Below are 17,028 nucleotides of genomic sequence, written 5' to 3' on the forward strand. Positions count from 1 at the left end.
ATATCACATTTGATATAAATTCATTTTGACTTTTTTCCATTTATGTCACTGAATGTTTTATATAAATTCAAAACATTTATCAAGAATACCCATATATACACATTTTTACATCTTTCTGCAATTTCTATTTGACTGGCAATTTTACATTCCAACCCATTTAAAGGGCCTGATTTTTATTACTTATTACCCAGCTCTTACATGAAAGCAATATTTGACTAGGAATTTTACATTCCAACCCATTTAAAGATTTTTTAATTTTTTTTTTTATTATTATTTATATTCTTGACTCTAGACTGAATGTTACATATCAGTCTAGCTATACATTTCTAACTCATCATGTGACTCTTGAATCTTGAATCTCGTGTTACCGTCGGACACTTTTTCCCGTTCTTAAGCTTTATTTTCCAACCACTAGTCTTTGGATTTAAAATAAATAAATCTATGGCTCAACTGGTGGGAGGGGTTCAGCTGCAGTGGCTTCTAATCTAGAAACAGTAGGTGTCGTTACAACCCTGTGTTTTTCACAATGTTGCAACAGGTTTATTGAAAAACAAACAGGAAATGCATTTTTTTTTCTTTTTTTTTTTTTACGTGCACTCAAAACTGAGCTTGTGCACCAAACATAAAGGAGATTAAACTCCGTTCCAGAAACCTTGTGTAGATCGTGCAGGAGACTAAGATCACTAATAGTAATGTATTAGTGCCTGAGGATTAACATGACTTTCAACCTGCTTTCTGTTTCCCAGTAAAGCTTTAATCTGGGCTCTGACTGGGAGGCCAGGCTGGGAGACCAGGCCAATGAGGTGCCGGAGAGTCTATTGCTTATCCCCGCCCCTGGTTGGGTGTCTCGATGCTGCTGCTGCTGCTGCTGCTGCTGCTGCTGCCGTGGCTGTGGTCAGGCCTGGCAGCAGACTGCAGTGACAGACGCTCCCCTGGGATTCCACCTGTCAGCCACAGACGCACTAATCGACGGGGCTCACACAGAGCCAGCTCCCTTCCACCTCTCTCTGTCACATCTTCATCTTCTCACTATCCTGACACATTTACTCTGTCCACGAACCCCCACTCGCCAACATACACCCAAGCTCCGCCCATACATCAACCCACTATACTCTGCCATATATATATATATATATATTCTTCCCTCAAATCCACCCCCCCAAAAAAAAACAACACTATCTTGTTTTAATTTTTTATTTTTGAAATATTCTAAAACGTTCTGTCCTTTATAAATGTGTCACAGCTACACAAACGCAAGTGATTTTATTGTGAATGTGACTGAGCTGCTGTTAAATGTTCAGTAATAATTGGCTAAGGAGAGGGAGAGTGTTTGGTGGGAGAAGAAGGAGGAGGAGGAGGAGGAGGAGGAGGAAGAGAAGGAGGAGAAGGAAGGGTCATGGTCAGGTTTCTCATGGAGGTTACTCTGCATCTGTCTCTTAGCAACGGCAGACCGCTCTTTGTACAGTCCACGAGTTGATTGGTGCAATTCCCCACCACCACCACCACCACCACGACCCCCATCACTGAAATATTTTTCAGGCAGTGGCGGGGTGGGTAGTGAGTGTGTGTGTGTGTGTGTGTGGTGGGGGGGCTGTTGCAGCAGACAGGCTCCTTCCCATATTCACTGCTTTTAAGATTTTGTTTCCATGGGCGTCAGATGGGCTCACTGAGGCGTGGCACAATCACTGGAGCCGAGCCCGTCTCACAGCAAATTTGCAGCGTTTAAATATGAGAGGAAAAAAAAAATCCTGACAGAAGAGAACCAATTTAAAGTGAAGGAAAAAAAAGTGTCAGGCCAGTGGCTATTTGAAAGTAATATGTCTTTGTAGGATATTTAATGATTTGTTTGGAGGTTTGGGTAAAATAGTCAAACGGTCGTTCCTCGTCGTTCCTGGACGACTCACGTCACCACTCTGACCACTTCACTTGAGCCAGTGTCAGGGAGAGGGCGGCCCGGGGTCAGAGGTGAGTGAAGGAGCCAGAGGCACCTCTTGATTCACACTGTCAGGCTGAAGACAACGGGACGACACAGTCAGAGCCGTGTGCTGTCAGTGGGCAACATGAAACAGGAGAAGAAGGGCAATTTCAGGATGGAAAGCTGGAAATAAGAGGAAAAAAAAAACAAAACAAAACACTGTTTTGCCCCCCCCTTCCTCCAAAATGTCCCTTAAACTGAACCGACATCTTCTTGGTCCACACCAGTCTGTGCTCGTGTTCATCATCATCTTTTTCCAAATCTTTGTTTGGTCAGAAAAAGTATGAAGTATGAAGTATTCACGTAAGGAAGTTTACTTTTACAGAACTTTTCACAGAGAGAATTCTCAAAGTACCTCATAGTAAAATCTGAAAAGAAAAAGAAAATACAGGATACTGAATATAAAAACAGTAACACAACCTTCACCTGACAAAAAAAAAAAACTGTCTAACAACAATCTGCTCTTTAAGGGACTTGACAGAATTTAAAGTGAGCAGAAAAGGTGACAAAACATTATAGTTATAACAAGCTGTTTTTTTTTTTTGTTTGTTTGTTTTTTTAGGCAATGACTCCCAACAAGAATTCCCGACCTTTCGCAGAACCAAAAAAAATCCTAATCCTAATGGAGCAGAAGTTCATCTCTGAGGCTGCAGTTCCAGGTATTAAGATTGTTATGGTTTTATGTTGTTTTATGTTTTATGGTTTTAATATTTTCCTTTCAATTTTAACACATCACTAAAGAATATATAAATATAAAAATACATTTATAATTAGTTTGTCTTTTTATTGCATACAAAAACATAACTATTCAACTAAATGCTTAAAAAAACAAGGGTCAACACCATTAACCTTTCATTAGAGCCGACCTTTAATGAAGACATTACACAAGCAGCCGATGTGACTGAACACGGGGGGCGGGGGCTCTCAATCTGTCAATTCAACTTTAAAATGGACGTTAATTTTTTTTCAAACTCACTCATCATAAAAGAACTTCATCTTGAAGCTGAGGGAACTCAGATTAGACTGGAGGGAAATAATTGTTGTTGTTTTTTTAATGATTCTGACAAAGATGGAGAACAATAAACAAAATTGATCTGATTATTTTTGAGAGGTTCAAAGACAAAGTTAGCAGAGACAGACAACAGACACTGATGGACGGACTGGGAACGGCAATAAAATGAAAGTGTCAGGAAAGACGGTCATTTCTGTTGAACAGACACCATCAGTCAGACTGTCGCCTGGACAACGTGGAGAAGATGATGCATTGAGATGAGACTCCATTAGAACTATTTGGTCACAGAAGTGTTGTCTGTGAACGCAGAAGGAAGTGGAACTCAAAGAACACTGCAGTGGAAGTAAATTGGTTTTTAGTTCATTTAGTCTTCTTTAGTGTCAGAGACAAATGAACTGCAGTGACTGAGGTCATTGTTTGGACTAACAATATGATGAATGACATAAAGTAAACTGGTAGAGATGAACGTCTAAAATATCAATTTTATCTTCAGTGACTGGTCTTTGTTTGGGGGGAGAAAAAAATTAAAATAAATGTCATTGGATACTTTTGAATACTCACCAGACACTTGTAGAGAACAAACCACTACATTCTAATATTGGGCTCCATATTGACTTAGAGGATCTTGGATGACCTTGAGTTTCAAGGGTTTTTAGTTAGAATTAATGTAATAGAAAAAAAACGAATATATATATATATAATTGAATATTTATATATTTATAAATATATATATTTAAATAGATATATTTGAGTGTTGATTATTGTTATTATTGTTCAGTGTAATAGCAATCGAAAAATACTAAGTCCAGCCAATGACAACACTAAACCCGTGTGTATGTGTATAAATGTGTGTGTTTGTGTGTGTGTGTGTGTTTACAGTAACAATGTACAGTCGAAGTGACTGTGACGGACTGGAGAGAAACCACAGATGACGGAGAGAAGAAGGGGCCAAAGTGTGACTCCACACACAGAAGTCACGTGTCGTCTGCAGCCACTGATCACCTGTGGAAAAAAAAGTTAGTTTTTAATTTAATTATTATTTTTTTATTTATAATGTGGTTTTGGTGGGTTCACCGTGTAAACACTGAGTTCTGCTCGGCGCACGTTTCTCGCAGAGAAAATGAAATGAAATGTGGAACAACAGATGGAGCTTCATTTCGTCAAACACTGACACTGGGGACACCCGTTAACTTTTAATGACTTATAAAACGTTTTTTTTTTTTAAAAAAATAGTTGTTTAAAAAACACACGCACACAAAAACAAACAAACATGTTCAGAATATTCACGGGCATTTTTTTAATTTCGTTTCTAAGCAGAACGAAAGATTGTGTCTGAATAAAATGATTCATTTTAAAAAAAAATAATAAAAACAGGTAAAGTAATAAATATTGGATTTGGATAATTAGAAATGAGTTGCTACACGAGAGATGTTTTTGGTACAAAAAAAATTATTGAGAGAAAAAAAAAAGATGCAAGAAGAGAGTTTGTATTTCCGTGTGGCCTAACTGACCCCGGCTCACACTGAGGCCACACACGAATAAAAACGAGGCCTGAAATAATTAAAAAAAAGACATTAAAATTATTTTTTCTATTCAACAATCTCAAATCTAAATCTACTCTGTAATAATAATATTGAGAATAACAATAATAATGTGGAGTGTTGCTTAATGTTACACTTTAAATGTTCTCGACTTTGTTAATTAATAATTTATAAATTATGACTAAATGTGTGCTCGTTAACAATTTTGTAATGAGATAAAATTAATGTCTTTTGTGAGTTAATCTGATTTAGGTGAAAAAAAATGGAAGGAAAAAGAAAGGAACAACGAAAGAAAATAATTTTAAAAAAGACAAAGAAAAAAACCCCCGAAAAAATCGAAAGAGAAATGAAAAAATCAAAACCGAAATGGCGGAAAAAAAGATATAAAAATTTTAATTTGCCAGTGAAACTCAGTTGTTGTTGTTGTTGTTGACAAGGTTGTAAACCAGAAAGATTCAGAGTTTCTACTTTCTATAAAACGTTAAGCTATATAAAAAAATGCCAATAAATACAAGTATGTTAAGACAATAGTTGATTTAAAGTAAACGTGGCAAAGTGAGCGTGAATAATTTAGCTGTAGCATCGACTCAACATTTCTCATTAAGCAACACGGAGACAGTACTGACAATAAATAAATAAATAAATACGTTTATAATAAATAAATAAATAAATAAACCAAATGTTACTAAATTCAAACGAAAACAACGGCAGCTCAGGTCCAGTTCATCTAAGTTCCGTTTTCTCCACTGCACTGTGGAAACGGACGGGGGGGGGGGGGAGGGGGGGGGGGGGGAGTTGGCACCGGGTAGTATTACGGTAATTTTATGCAACTTGGACCTAAATACCCTAATATTGTTGTTTAATACAGATGTCAATTCTGGGTTTTTTTTTTCTTTTTCTTCTTGTTTAACTCGACACATCTATTAATATGATTAATTATTTATATAATTATCAACATCTACAAGAAAAGTAAAACGCGCAGTTGTTATTGTTATGATACAGTCGACGAGCGACACCCCTGAAACAAACGTGCGCGCGCACACACACACGGTGTTAATATAAATACATATAAACCTTAGAATCTCTCACATTAATTACATTTCTTAATGTTGTAAATTATTTTTTAAATATTATCTTACTTGTCTATTTATTGTGATCTTCTTTTTATATATATATATATTTGTTTGGGATTTTTGTCGATTTTTTTCTAAAAATATTTTTGCCCGGTTTATTTTACGTTATGAATTTATTAATTTCCCTGACATTATTCCCTTTATGCTCATTCCTCAACACGAGCAGGCTGACTCCACGTCATGCTGTGTACATACACACACACATACAGAGACACACACGTAGTCGCCCATGTATGTGTGTGGGAAAGCGCTGCATTATTGTGTTTGGGCCCTTCCACTTAGGAGACACAGGGGCCGTGGAGCGGCAGCGCCGTCCTCCTCCTCCTCCTCCTCCTCCTCCTCCTCCTCCTGCACCTCCTCCTCAGGGTAAACTGTAGTGACAGAGCACTGAGGGGCCCCTCATTAGCTCCCTGTCCACTAACAAGCAAAGACGCTGCTTTAATCCCTTCTGTCCCTCAATCTGGCAACACAGACATGATAACAATTCCATTTTCCTCCTGCTCTCCTGTCCGGAGACCATTTAACCACTGCTCCCAGTCGTGAAACACAGAAACAGAAACGTCAAATCGCTGACGTAGTAGTAAAAGTGACTTTAACGGAGGAAACCCATCATTTCATGCTTTTATTTTGAAGCAGTTTTTTTTCTTCTCTTCTCTTTCTTTCTTTCTTTGTATACAGTCACAGACAACACAGAGGTAAAAGGGCAAAGTAAACCAAATACACTTTATTTTATAAATCTTGGATTATAATTTAATATGGTACCAATATGTTTTCACAGTACATCAGAGTGGTTGTCAAAAAGAAGTAAACACCAAATACACACTCGTACATACAGGGACACATGCTCCCACACACACACACACACGCACACACATACGCCCACACTCTCTGTAACACACACACACATTAAATTTAGCAATACCCTGCAGTGGTCTGTTGTGCCATTAGGTAGACTGGGCTCATGATCACAAAAAAAAAAAAATCTGTCAACATGGAAGTTCATTCATGTCATTCTGACCCTGGAGTCATTAGAGTCAGTGTAGAAGGAGTGGAAACATCAATGGACCAGAGGTGTGCTCTGATGTCATCGTTGTTCAGTGGAACCTGTTACTGTGTGTGTTTTTGTCTATTTTGGACATTTTGGACATTTTGTAGGCGTCTTAGTTCCTGATAAGACATTTTGCTGATTTGTTGTTGTCCTGTAGACTTGGTCCAATCTCTGGTTCATGGCTTTTACAAGGACCCGACCGATAGATTCTTTGTTTTTTTTTTGTTTTTTTTTTTTGTGCTCGTCTCACTAAACCGTATTCAGCAGACTGGCTTCTCCTCCTCTGTGTTTCTGTGACATCCTCGCCAGTCGGCAGTCAGACCAGTCTTCAGAAATGGCGGTGTGAGACAGCAGGAAGCCATTGGCAAAAAAAAAAAAAAAAAAAAAAATCCCAGTCTCAGAGACGGGAAAATGATAGGGTTTTTAAGTGACCTTTTTTTTAATTTTGAAATTTCAAGAATTCAAGACAAATGTCAGTGTTTTTTCGGCCACAAAAACAATCACTTCTACAATATTGCAGTCGATGACATGATTGCAGCCAAACACTGATCCAGGAGATTTCAAGCAAATCAAACAACGGACAAAATATTTTAGAAAAATCAGGGGAATCAGGGTGTGGTGTTGTTGTTTTTTTTTAACACTGGTGTTATTTCTTTTCTGCAACGTTCCTTTAGTCCAAAGTGCTCTGTTATGTCTGGAAGGTATAAAAATCCAACAACGTGAGAGAAAAAAAACCCAACAAAATGTACACAGCTTCAGTCAGTCCCTGCAGCGTTCTAACCCACAGGGACACAATTACATAAAACATCAAAAAACATAATTTACAAGCACGATAAACAAACACACACAGGGTCCAATAAATATTTTGTTTTACCCAAAAAAAAAAAACATAGACTGTATGTTGGCACTGTAGAAAAACAGTCCACTATATGAGGATCATAAGTCAATTCATTTCATTCCTCGCTGCCAAAAAATGGTTCATGACGCAGATCAGTCCCCAGGTGTCAAGAAAATGTCCAAACTAAGAAAAATCCCATTTCACTGGCAGTGTTTTTTCTCCCTTGTTTACATTTTAAATGCATGTTTTTTTTTTTTCTCAAATGAACTTAATGGATTGAACTGGTTAAGCTGCAGTGTCTGAAATGGTTGGTTCAGAGTCTGAGGTCTTTCGTGATCTTGGCGGCGGCGGCAGCTGCAGCAGCAGCGTGGTCGCAGCTTCCTCCTCTACTGAATGGACATGTAAGGCCAGTTGAAGCTGCTGCCGGACAGCAGCATGTCCCTAATCAGCGTTTCTATGGGTGTCTTCCCCACCAGGCGGACAAAGAAGAGCTGCTCGATCACAGAGGAGGAGACGGTGCGCAGGGAAGGCAAACGCAGCAGCAGCTTCCCAAATCTGGTGGGCTGGTTGGGGTACTGGCTCCTCACGTACTCCTCTAGTGCACACTGGGATTTCTCCTGCAGCCCCTCTATGTGCACCAAATCCGAGAGACCACAAGCATCTGCAGACAGGGAGGAGGAGAAGTGATCGTCTCTTATTGGGAGTCAGGAGTGAGTCAGTTTTAAATATTTAAGATGCACTTCATTCGTCTAGGTTTGATTAACTAAACTAACTAAACTAAGTTGACCTTCAAACCGACCTACTGTAGCACCTGGAGTTTACACCAGTGTATCAGACTGATAGCAGCTCATATAGTATTTCCCCATTATGTTAAATAGTCAAACAGTGACTGTGGACTTGAAAATGTAAATGTGTAAATTCAAATGCAGTTGCACTTTGCTGCAGAAAAATCACAATTCCATTGGAAGAAGATAAAACAAAACCTCCCAAAAGTTGATGTTAGGAGTAAAAAAGTTTGCCTATATGCCTATAAAGTTTGCCTGTATTCTTTCATTACAATGATAAATACAAAGTATACAAATGTAAGGTAGGGCTTCAAACTGTTTAATTATTTTAAAATTAAAACACCAACCAGGAAAGAAAATAGGTTTCACAAATGAAATGGCACACATTCACTCATTCTGTCACTGCACTTAGGTGTTTGCTATCAATTGAAAAACCTAAGAGAAAAAAATAAAATTATACCAATATATGACCTCAACTCCAACCCAGACACTTAGCATCTTTATGCCTTACACATATTTGTAGCTCAACTGCCGCAGCCTTTTAGTCAGTGATTATACTGTAAGGCCACAGGCAGGCAGGACGTCAGCAGGGGTTAAAGAACGGTCACTGCGTCCTACTTTTGAGGACACGTGTTTATGATGCTCACAGGGACCGAAATAGACCTACAGAGATGACATGCTTCATGTTTTACTCTGCTGCTTACTCTCTATCTCTGCATCCAGCCATCAAACACTCTCACTAATTGAAGAGGCTGTGAACTCGTGCACTCGGTGCTGCTCTGTCAGTGATGGGATTTAACACTTTCAACGTAGAAATAATTAAATACTGGCTCTGTGTGTGTGTTTGTAATAAGCATCTGAGGCTGTACAGAATGAGCACAATACTGCTGTTTTGGTTATTTCAAATTGTGAATTTGGTCGACGTCAATTCTAAAGACCAGGAATTTTTTGTTGCTTTTTTTTTCAAATTTGTTTTATAAAAGTATTCTTCAACAAAGAGGAACAGCAGCTGAGAAATTCAAATTTGAAATTGAAATTCAAATTGAACCTTAATGAGACCTGGGTGTCTGTGCAGATTATTATTATGTTATTTGGGGGGGAAAAAAGATAATACATTTGTTCAGGTTATAATTATAAATGAACATGCCTAATACATTTTATCAGGTTATAATTATAAATGAACATGCCTATATTTTCACCAGTCTTAAATACGTTTCTTGATACTGAAACTGACACTTTTATGATCTCATGTGTCTGTTTCATATCATTTCTCATTCCTACTCGCTGGTTTTTCTTTCGTCTTCTCCTCTCCTATTAATTACTTTAGAAACGACAAGTAATTTATGAATAGAAGAGAAAAGTACGCGTTTTATCTCATATTTACTCTATCTAGCTAATTTTACGATGTTTTTTTTTTTTTTTTTTGTTTTTTTTTTGCCTTAGGCAAATTTTTCTTTTTCCTCTCAGGGGAAACGACATTTTTACCTGCAGTCATTTAAAATTTTAAATAATATTTTTTTAAAACGTCAATGTTTCATAAAATATATGATTGAGTCTTAAAATTTTTATTGTAGTTTACGAGAATAATTCGTTTTCATCGTGTATGTCTTGTATGTTTTTAGTGTACGGATCATTTGGACAATCGCTCTCATTTCATGCCTATAAACCCCATTGTTTTGTTATGGGTCGGAAATGGTCAATTTATATATAAATATATTTTTAGTAGTACACTGTTTTTTTTTACGAGCCACATTTCAGTTCAAACGTAAACAAACAAACAAACAAACAGCGACTCTATCAGGACTCGTGTTTCAATTTTATTTTCTTTCATAAAGTTAACTGCGTTAAAAAAATAAATGTTTAAATTTAGTCTGTTGTTCTGATATAGTATTTTATTTTTATTTCTTTTATGTTCCTTGTTGTTCTGAAAAATAAAATACTATATTTTATTTTTATTTCTTTTATGTTCCTTCCTACCTGTGGTGAAGAGGACGATGGCCTTGATGCAGCTGTACTCGGCTGAATCCACGTGCAGCACCTTCAGCTTCTCCACCTGTTCCTGGAAAACCCGGATGTTGTCCATGAAGGCCACCACCCTGTCGGCGGACATCGGAGAGGCGTGAAGGCCGGCGGCAGCCAGCAGCGGGGCTACGTGGACCGGCATGGAGCACTGGGCGGCGTTCAGGACGAACAGTTCGCTCCAGGTGAGGCGCAGCAGCGCCACCTGGTCCGGCACCTGCAGGTCCGGGAAAAAGGGAATGTTGCGGGCCCACTCCACGGCGCTGAAGAGCATGCGGGCCGCCAGCTCGCAGATGTTCTCTATGCCCATGATGTTGTTGTTCTGGAGACACTGAGAGCCGAACCTGGAGGTCGGGTAGGGCTCAGCCCGCAGCAGCAGAGAGATGTAGCCGGACAGGTAAGAGTGACACTGGAGGGGGTCGCCATTAGTCAGGGCGAATTGACCGTGGTAGGACTGAGGGGGGACCCGGCCTCTCTGGACGGCTGCACACACAAACACACACACAAACACACACGGGAACAGTCGATCAGTAAAAAACAATAATAATAAAATTAAAAAAAAAAATCAAATTAAACGTATTCCTCCCCACTGCTGAAATAATAATAATAATAATTATAATAATAATAATAATAATAATAATAATTTGAAATAAGGCTGTAGTCCATAACGGACGTACACTGATTGTTACAAATACTAACAAATATTTTTTATTAATTTTCCTATACAGTAACAAATCCTTCTAAGTTCTTATAACTTAATCTAAATAACTAGGTTATTATTAACTAAGTTATTCAGCCCACCACCACCACCACTACTCTACAGTCCTGGTGCGGCCACCTGTTCAGGTACAAACAACACAACAATCTTAAATAACTTTAAACAAGAGAACGTCTTTCTTTGTTAAAAATCCCGTCAGGCTGCGCTGCTTTTATTCATTCATTCATTTATTAATTTATTTATTATGTACTGTCCCATATTCAGGCAAAACTCACTGTTGGTAAAACACATATAAAACATATAAAAAATGGTGTAGTATAATTAAATTAAAACGACTATAAAACACCAGATTAAAAAGAGTTGATAACAAAGCGGACATGAGTGTCTTGTTGAGTCAGAATACAACTAGGTTATGGTTGGTTGATGTTATACTGTCCAACTCTGACCTGCCTGACCTTTAAACCATAACATTTAGTCACCGACTTTGGACAATTCTACGTTTGCCTAATTTATCCGTTGGCCAACAAAGGCCCATACCTGTGTTCGACTAACGTACGAATGCACCGACAGTAATACTAATTACTACTGATAGAGTAACACTACTAATACTACTACTATAATACTACTACTAATAAACGTCATTTTGAACGTGTCGTCCAAAAAAAAAAAAAAAAATTTCACTACGGTACTTTTACAAATACTAAATATTTACGACAAAAGCTGAAGTATCAGCAGGTACCACAAGGCGCCACCGCGTTAGTACAAATACACTGGGTAAAACGGCAGCAAATAAAACAATTAGGCCAATAATGTATTATTTATGATATTCATGACATGAAGAAATATGCTCCTACGTATACGCGCGCGCGCACTCGTCAATACACACACACGCGCGCACGCGTGCACTCCTGGGTTCTGCACTCTGACCCTGCGGACACCAGAAAGTTGTGAACTGCACCTTTTAAAAAAAGGCACATTCAGTTCAGAAATGTATTTGTAGGTCACGACCCGCTCACATTATGACGCGTCAGCGGTTGCTTTATTTAATCGATTATCTTTTAGATTTTTTGTAATTTAGAGTTAACGTCTAAACAATTATTTTTCTCGAATATTATTGTGCGAGTTATTAAGTTAACTGTTTATCCGGTTTTGATTTGTATGTTGTATGAGTTTACTCACATGGAATTAACAATATTTATATTATCTGTCAATCTATGCTGTATGTGTGTGTGTGTGTGTGTAATACGTACTGTTACAATGGGACATTATAAGCGTTTTTGTGTTCATGAATTTCTAATTGTAGATTATATTAATTTTTCAAGGGTTTCTCATCTTATTTTTTTCGCACGGATTAACAGTATATCGTACTGTATTTTGAAGATTGTGGTTATCAGCAGACTACAGTAGGCTGGGCCTGTACGCTCTATAAAACATGCACAATAAATATGCACACAGAGACACACACACACACCATCACACACACACACACAGAGGCGGATTTATTCTTTTTTTTTTTTTAATATCGATTTAAGTTAACGATTTGTGAATCGATATTACATCGGATGGAGCTATAACCGCTCCTGTATTCGAACAGGCGACATTTTAAGCAGCTTAAAGCGGTTCCAGCTACACAATGGCCGAGTAGCCACGCAACCACCGCGACGACAACCACAGTATAAGTGAAGATGCTGCACTAGGCTGTGGAGAAATGTCCGCCGGTTCAGACCGCAGTGTAGAACCGCGGCGAACGAGACTAACAGAAAAAATAATAATACTTTTTTTTTTATCATATTAATGTTAAGAGGAAAAGAAAATGTATGCGCAAGACAAAGACAGCCACACTTGACTGTGTCCACAGCCTCGTTATGCCCACGCAGTGACTGTAATGCTAAAGGCTATAACACTATTACACACACACAGAGAGACAGAGACAAGTGAAGTTTAAATGTCCACTCGATGTTGACACTTGTTAAATTACTACACCGGTCCGGGTACCGCGCATGTACCCGTCGCTGCGTGTGTGAGCTAACATCACGGGGAGCACCCACCTTCCCTCCTCATGCCGACTTTGAGGCATTTCTTGAGGCGGCAGTACTGGCACTGGTTGCGGTGGTGCTGGTCCACGGGGCAGTTCCTGTTGGCCCTGCAGGTGTAGGTCAGGTTCCTCCTGACGCTGCGTTTGAAGAAGCTCTTACATCCTTCGCAGGTGAACTGTCCGTAGTGCTTCCCGCTGGATTTGTCCCCGCACACGATACACTCGATGTGCTGGCTCTGCTGCTTGTCCATGGACGAGGAGGACGTGGAGGAGGAGGACGAGGAGGTGGTGTTATTGTTGTTGTTGGCGGTCGCCGTCCCGCTGTTGGCGGTGCTGGAGCTGGACGGGTTCGGCGGCGGTGCGCCCTGCGGCGCCGCCAACACCACCGGGTTCATGTGTCCCGACAGCTCCGCGGGCAGCGACAGAGGTGCGACCTGGGACACCGGTGACGACAGCGTCCCCTGGGTGTCCCCGACGCCCTCTGGGCTTCTCCACGCCACCATAGCCATTATCGCGCGTCACCAAAACTTTGACTACCCAACTTTGTAGTTTTTTTTTATTTTTTTCTCTCTCTCTTTCTCTCTTGGTCTTCGTTTTTCTCGGTTATTTACGCACGGGATTATAGAGACACAAACTCAAAGAATCCTCGGCACCGACGGACGAGAGTCTGAATCAGAGATCGTCTCGACAATTAGGATGATGTTTCACACCGGGGAAGTCGGCAGAAATAGCGTCAGTGCGCAGCAGATCCAAAAAGGGGGAAAAAGAAAGTCTCAGACGGACATCCACCGTGGAAAACATCAATAACAGTCGCGAGACTGAGCCAAATTCCCGAGGAAGATTCCTTATCCAGAAAAGAGCAGGAAACGCGATCCTCTCTGTCCGAGCTGTTTAGCTTTAATAAGAAATCACCACGACGGCGGACTCTTCAGTCAGTGATGGACCAGGCTTTCCACAGGCTGCCTGTACACCCGATCACTCACAAGTTCCATTAAAAAGAAAGGAGAGAGAGAGAGAGAGAGAGGGGAGGAGGAGGAGGGGTGTGTGTGTGTGTGTGGGGGGGGGAGAGAGAGAGAGAGAGAGAGAGAGGAGGGGGTTGCTGATGGATGGAGATTTGGATGATGATTTACTCCAGGACGGATGAAAAGAGTGGTGCGTCAATACGTCACGGCTGAAATATAGTGACGTCTGTTCGGGGCGGGTTCATGTGTGTTTGTGTGTGTGTGATTGTAGCTCTTTTATATCTGCAGAAGTGTGGACGGTTTTCGTCAAAAACACATCACCGAGTAGACATTTTGACTCTGAGAATAGTCGGCCGATCGTCACTAGAGCTAAACGGAAATGTGGGTTTAAACTTAAACAAACAAACAAGCAAAAAAATAGACTTAAATTACGGGTAGAGTTCCCGTAACGATTATTATTTTTCTAATGTTATTTATGTTTATATTATTTATTTTATTTGTGTTTATGGTACAAAACTTCCCGACCACCACAAAAAATCCTATTCTTATTCTTCTCTTAATTTTTATTGTTTAAGTGTGTGGTGAATGTATGTGATATGACAGTTCGTTACAAACAGAGAGACAAATAAGTGTGTGCGTGTGTGCGCGTGCGTAAGATGTGATTATGTAGCTATACTAGTGTGGACATCTTTCTCGAGAAATGCAATTTTTCGTCTTTGTGGGGACTTTTTTTTTTTTTTTAAGATGTGATTTATTTTGAGGTTAAACATTCAGTTTGGTGTTTAGGAATTAGAGTCAGATTAGAGGATTAAGATTAGATATGGGCTGCGTTTGAAATAAATAATACTAGGGTAAAGGGCACGGAGGCGTGTTATGTCCACAAATCACGAAATGTGTGTGTGTGTGTATGAGACACCTGTCTGACATCCATCATAGTCATACATCACTGACAAGTCTGAATTAACATTAATTAACCGCTGTCATTAATCGTGAACAGGACGTTGACGGAAACAATGGGGTCCGATTCAAACCGCAGTAATTTGATGCCACCTAGTGCCTTAAAAAAAACGTACATCAAAAAATAAATTATCCTAATGTACTCCAGAGCACACATGCCTTTAGGAACTACCGTGGGCTCTGTTTTAGTGTTTAGTGTTTACTTTACTTATCGATCTATCTATTTATCGATCTTTAAGTTTTCGATAATAATGAAAAAGAAATATAATCATGAAACCTCTTTTCCTTTATTTCTGCCACAGATGAAGACTTAAAGATTTTTTTTTAAATTCCAAGACCTAATGTTCTCCTATAGTCACATGCATTACTAATGCACATATACTGTGTGCCATCTGTGTCTCTCTGCACCATCTGCACCATTATAACTGGTATTTATTTTTTTATATATATATATAATATTCCTGTCAGTTAATTATCACCCTGTTCAAATGAGAAATTCACTGCAGGTCATTTTTAAATGAACACATCACCCTGAACATTCCACTGCTGATCAGAGCTCGGTAAATTCTATGGTTAAATCTGCTGGTGGCAGTTTGCCATTTTTTTTTCTCTCTCTCTTTTTCTCTGTTGGCCAGAAGCATTTTGAGGGCTGATGTCCAAGGGCCAATCAGAAGTGTAAGGTCAAAGCTAAACTGTTGACCACAGAGGATATTGATCAGTCATTCTCCCCTCGCTGTGTGTTGGTATAACAACCAGCCCAGTAAGATTAATGACAGATTTGTGTGTGTTTAAAAGTGGTTAACCCCCACTCTCTGGTTGTGGTAACCCGGGCGCCCTTTAACGACTTATCATCAGTGGGAAGCTAAAACGAGCTAAAATGAGTCAACGTGAAAAAAAAGGGCCAGGGCATGGGCAAATCTGCTGCGTGTGCACAAACACCAGGACGGGATTGTTCAAAGCACAGTGGGGGGGGTTTGGGGGTGGGGGGCGTGGCTGGATTGATGCTGAGGGATCCAGTCCACTTTATTTATTCTTTTTCTTTATAATGTGGCTTTAAAGACAGCTTTAATTTTTACACATATTCTTGACCTAGTGATTCCCAACCCCTGAGCCGTGGCCCACTAGTGTGCCGTGAGAGATCTTTAGGCTTGCTGTGGAAAATGTGATCCAATTTCACTTAATAGGGCTGAAAACTAGTGTTTATTTATTGCATATAATTTGTCATTGCTCATCAAAGCAGGAAAGGCAAAACAATTAAATCTCATCAAAGCAGGAAAGGATAAACAATTAAATTCTCTTCTGCTAGGTGGCAGCAGATAGCTATGAAAACTACCTCTACCTTTTAGAAGATCTTTGTGAGTGTCTTTCTTCAATTCCTGCCAGTATATCAGCGTTGTCTTCAACTAAACAGGCCGAGATTTTAGTCAATTATGAGGTCATTTAAACTAGAAGATTATTATATTTTATTACATGTATTTTTTGTGAGATCTTTGCTTGGTGGTGTGCTGTGGTGTTTTTCCTGATGATATATATGTGGCCGTGGCTCAAAAAAGATTGGGAATCAAGTCTCGGCTTGGCACGAATCAATTACGTCAAAGACATAAGTGCCGGTGGTGTCGTCCACTTCAAGGGTGAAAAGATTCAATAATATTTGGTCCTTCGGTTTAGTCAGAGGGTTAGTAATTAGAAGATGGAGAGGAAACAGGGCACGGAGACGAGGCGGTCATCTCACCGTGAACAGCGAGCGCCACTGAAACAACAGTGTTGTGAATCCCTAATAGGCTCCTATAATCTGTGTCAAATCCAGACGGTGCCTTAGCCCCTGCATCACCTGTGACAGCTCTCTGACCTTTTCATCACCGCTGACCTCTGACTGCATTAGCTTTGCTGAGGCATTCTTCATAATCTGGATTTAATGCCAGAGGAACTCACTGTGCTACAGTTCATATCAATTTGCAAAGGTTATTCAGCAGCAGTAACACAGTCTTTTTCCATTTTAAAGAGT

General features: G+C 39.6%; 1 protein-coding gene and 1 long non-coding RNA gene across 12 annotated transcripts in view; one reads left to right on the top strand and one right to left on the bottom strand.

Annotated features, from left to right (window-relative positions):
- Nucleotides 1–10,458, top strand: part of LOC103380584 (uncharacterized) — a 28,562-nt gene extending 18,104 nt beyond the window's left edge. For 10 of the 11 annotated variants that reach the window (XR_003049887.1, XR_521696.3, XR_003049890.1 and 7 more), the window contains 4 exons: nt 747–2,634; nt 3,867–4,003; nt 8,024–8,257; nt 10,321–10,458. This is a non-coding gene — a long non-coding RNA (uncharacterized LOC103380584). The remainder of the gene's footprint in view (nt 1–746; nt 2,635–3,866; nt 4,004–8,023; nt 8,258–10,320) is intronic. The other variant, XR_003049893.1, reaches the window with a different exon arrangement.
- On the bottom strand, nt 6,799–14,144 carry LOC103380585 (COUP transcription factor 2-like). Its single transcript, XM_008312604.3, has 3 exons — nt 13,118–14,144; nt 10,310–10,834; nt 6,799–8,208 (listed from the first exon to the last, which is right to left on the bottom strand). Exons 1-3 carry the CDS (start codon nt 13,611–13,613, stop codon nt 7,934–7,936), a joined length of 1,296 nt encoding a protein of 431 aa, XP_008310826.1. The 5' UTR covers nt 13,614–14,144; the 3' UTR covers nt 6,799–7,933.
- Nucleotides 14,145–17,028: the final 2,884 nt, after the last annotated feature.

Source organism: Cynoglossus semilaevis, chromosome 6, assembly GCF_000523025.1.
Source record: "Cynoglossus semilaevis isolate Cse_v1.0 chromosome 6, Cse_v1.0, whole genome shotgun sequence".
Taxonomy (NCBI): domain Eukaryota; kingdom Metazoa; phylum Chordata; class Actinopteri; order Pleuronectiformes; family Cynoglossidae; genus Cynoglossus; species Cynoglossus semilaevis.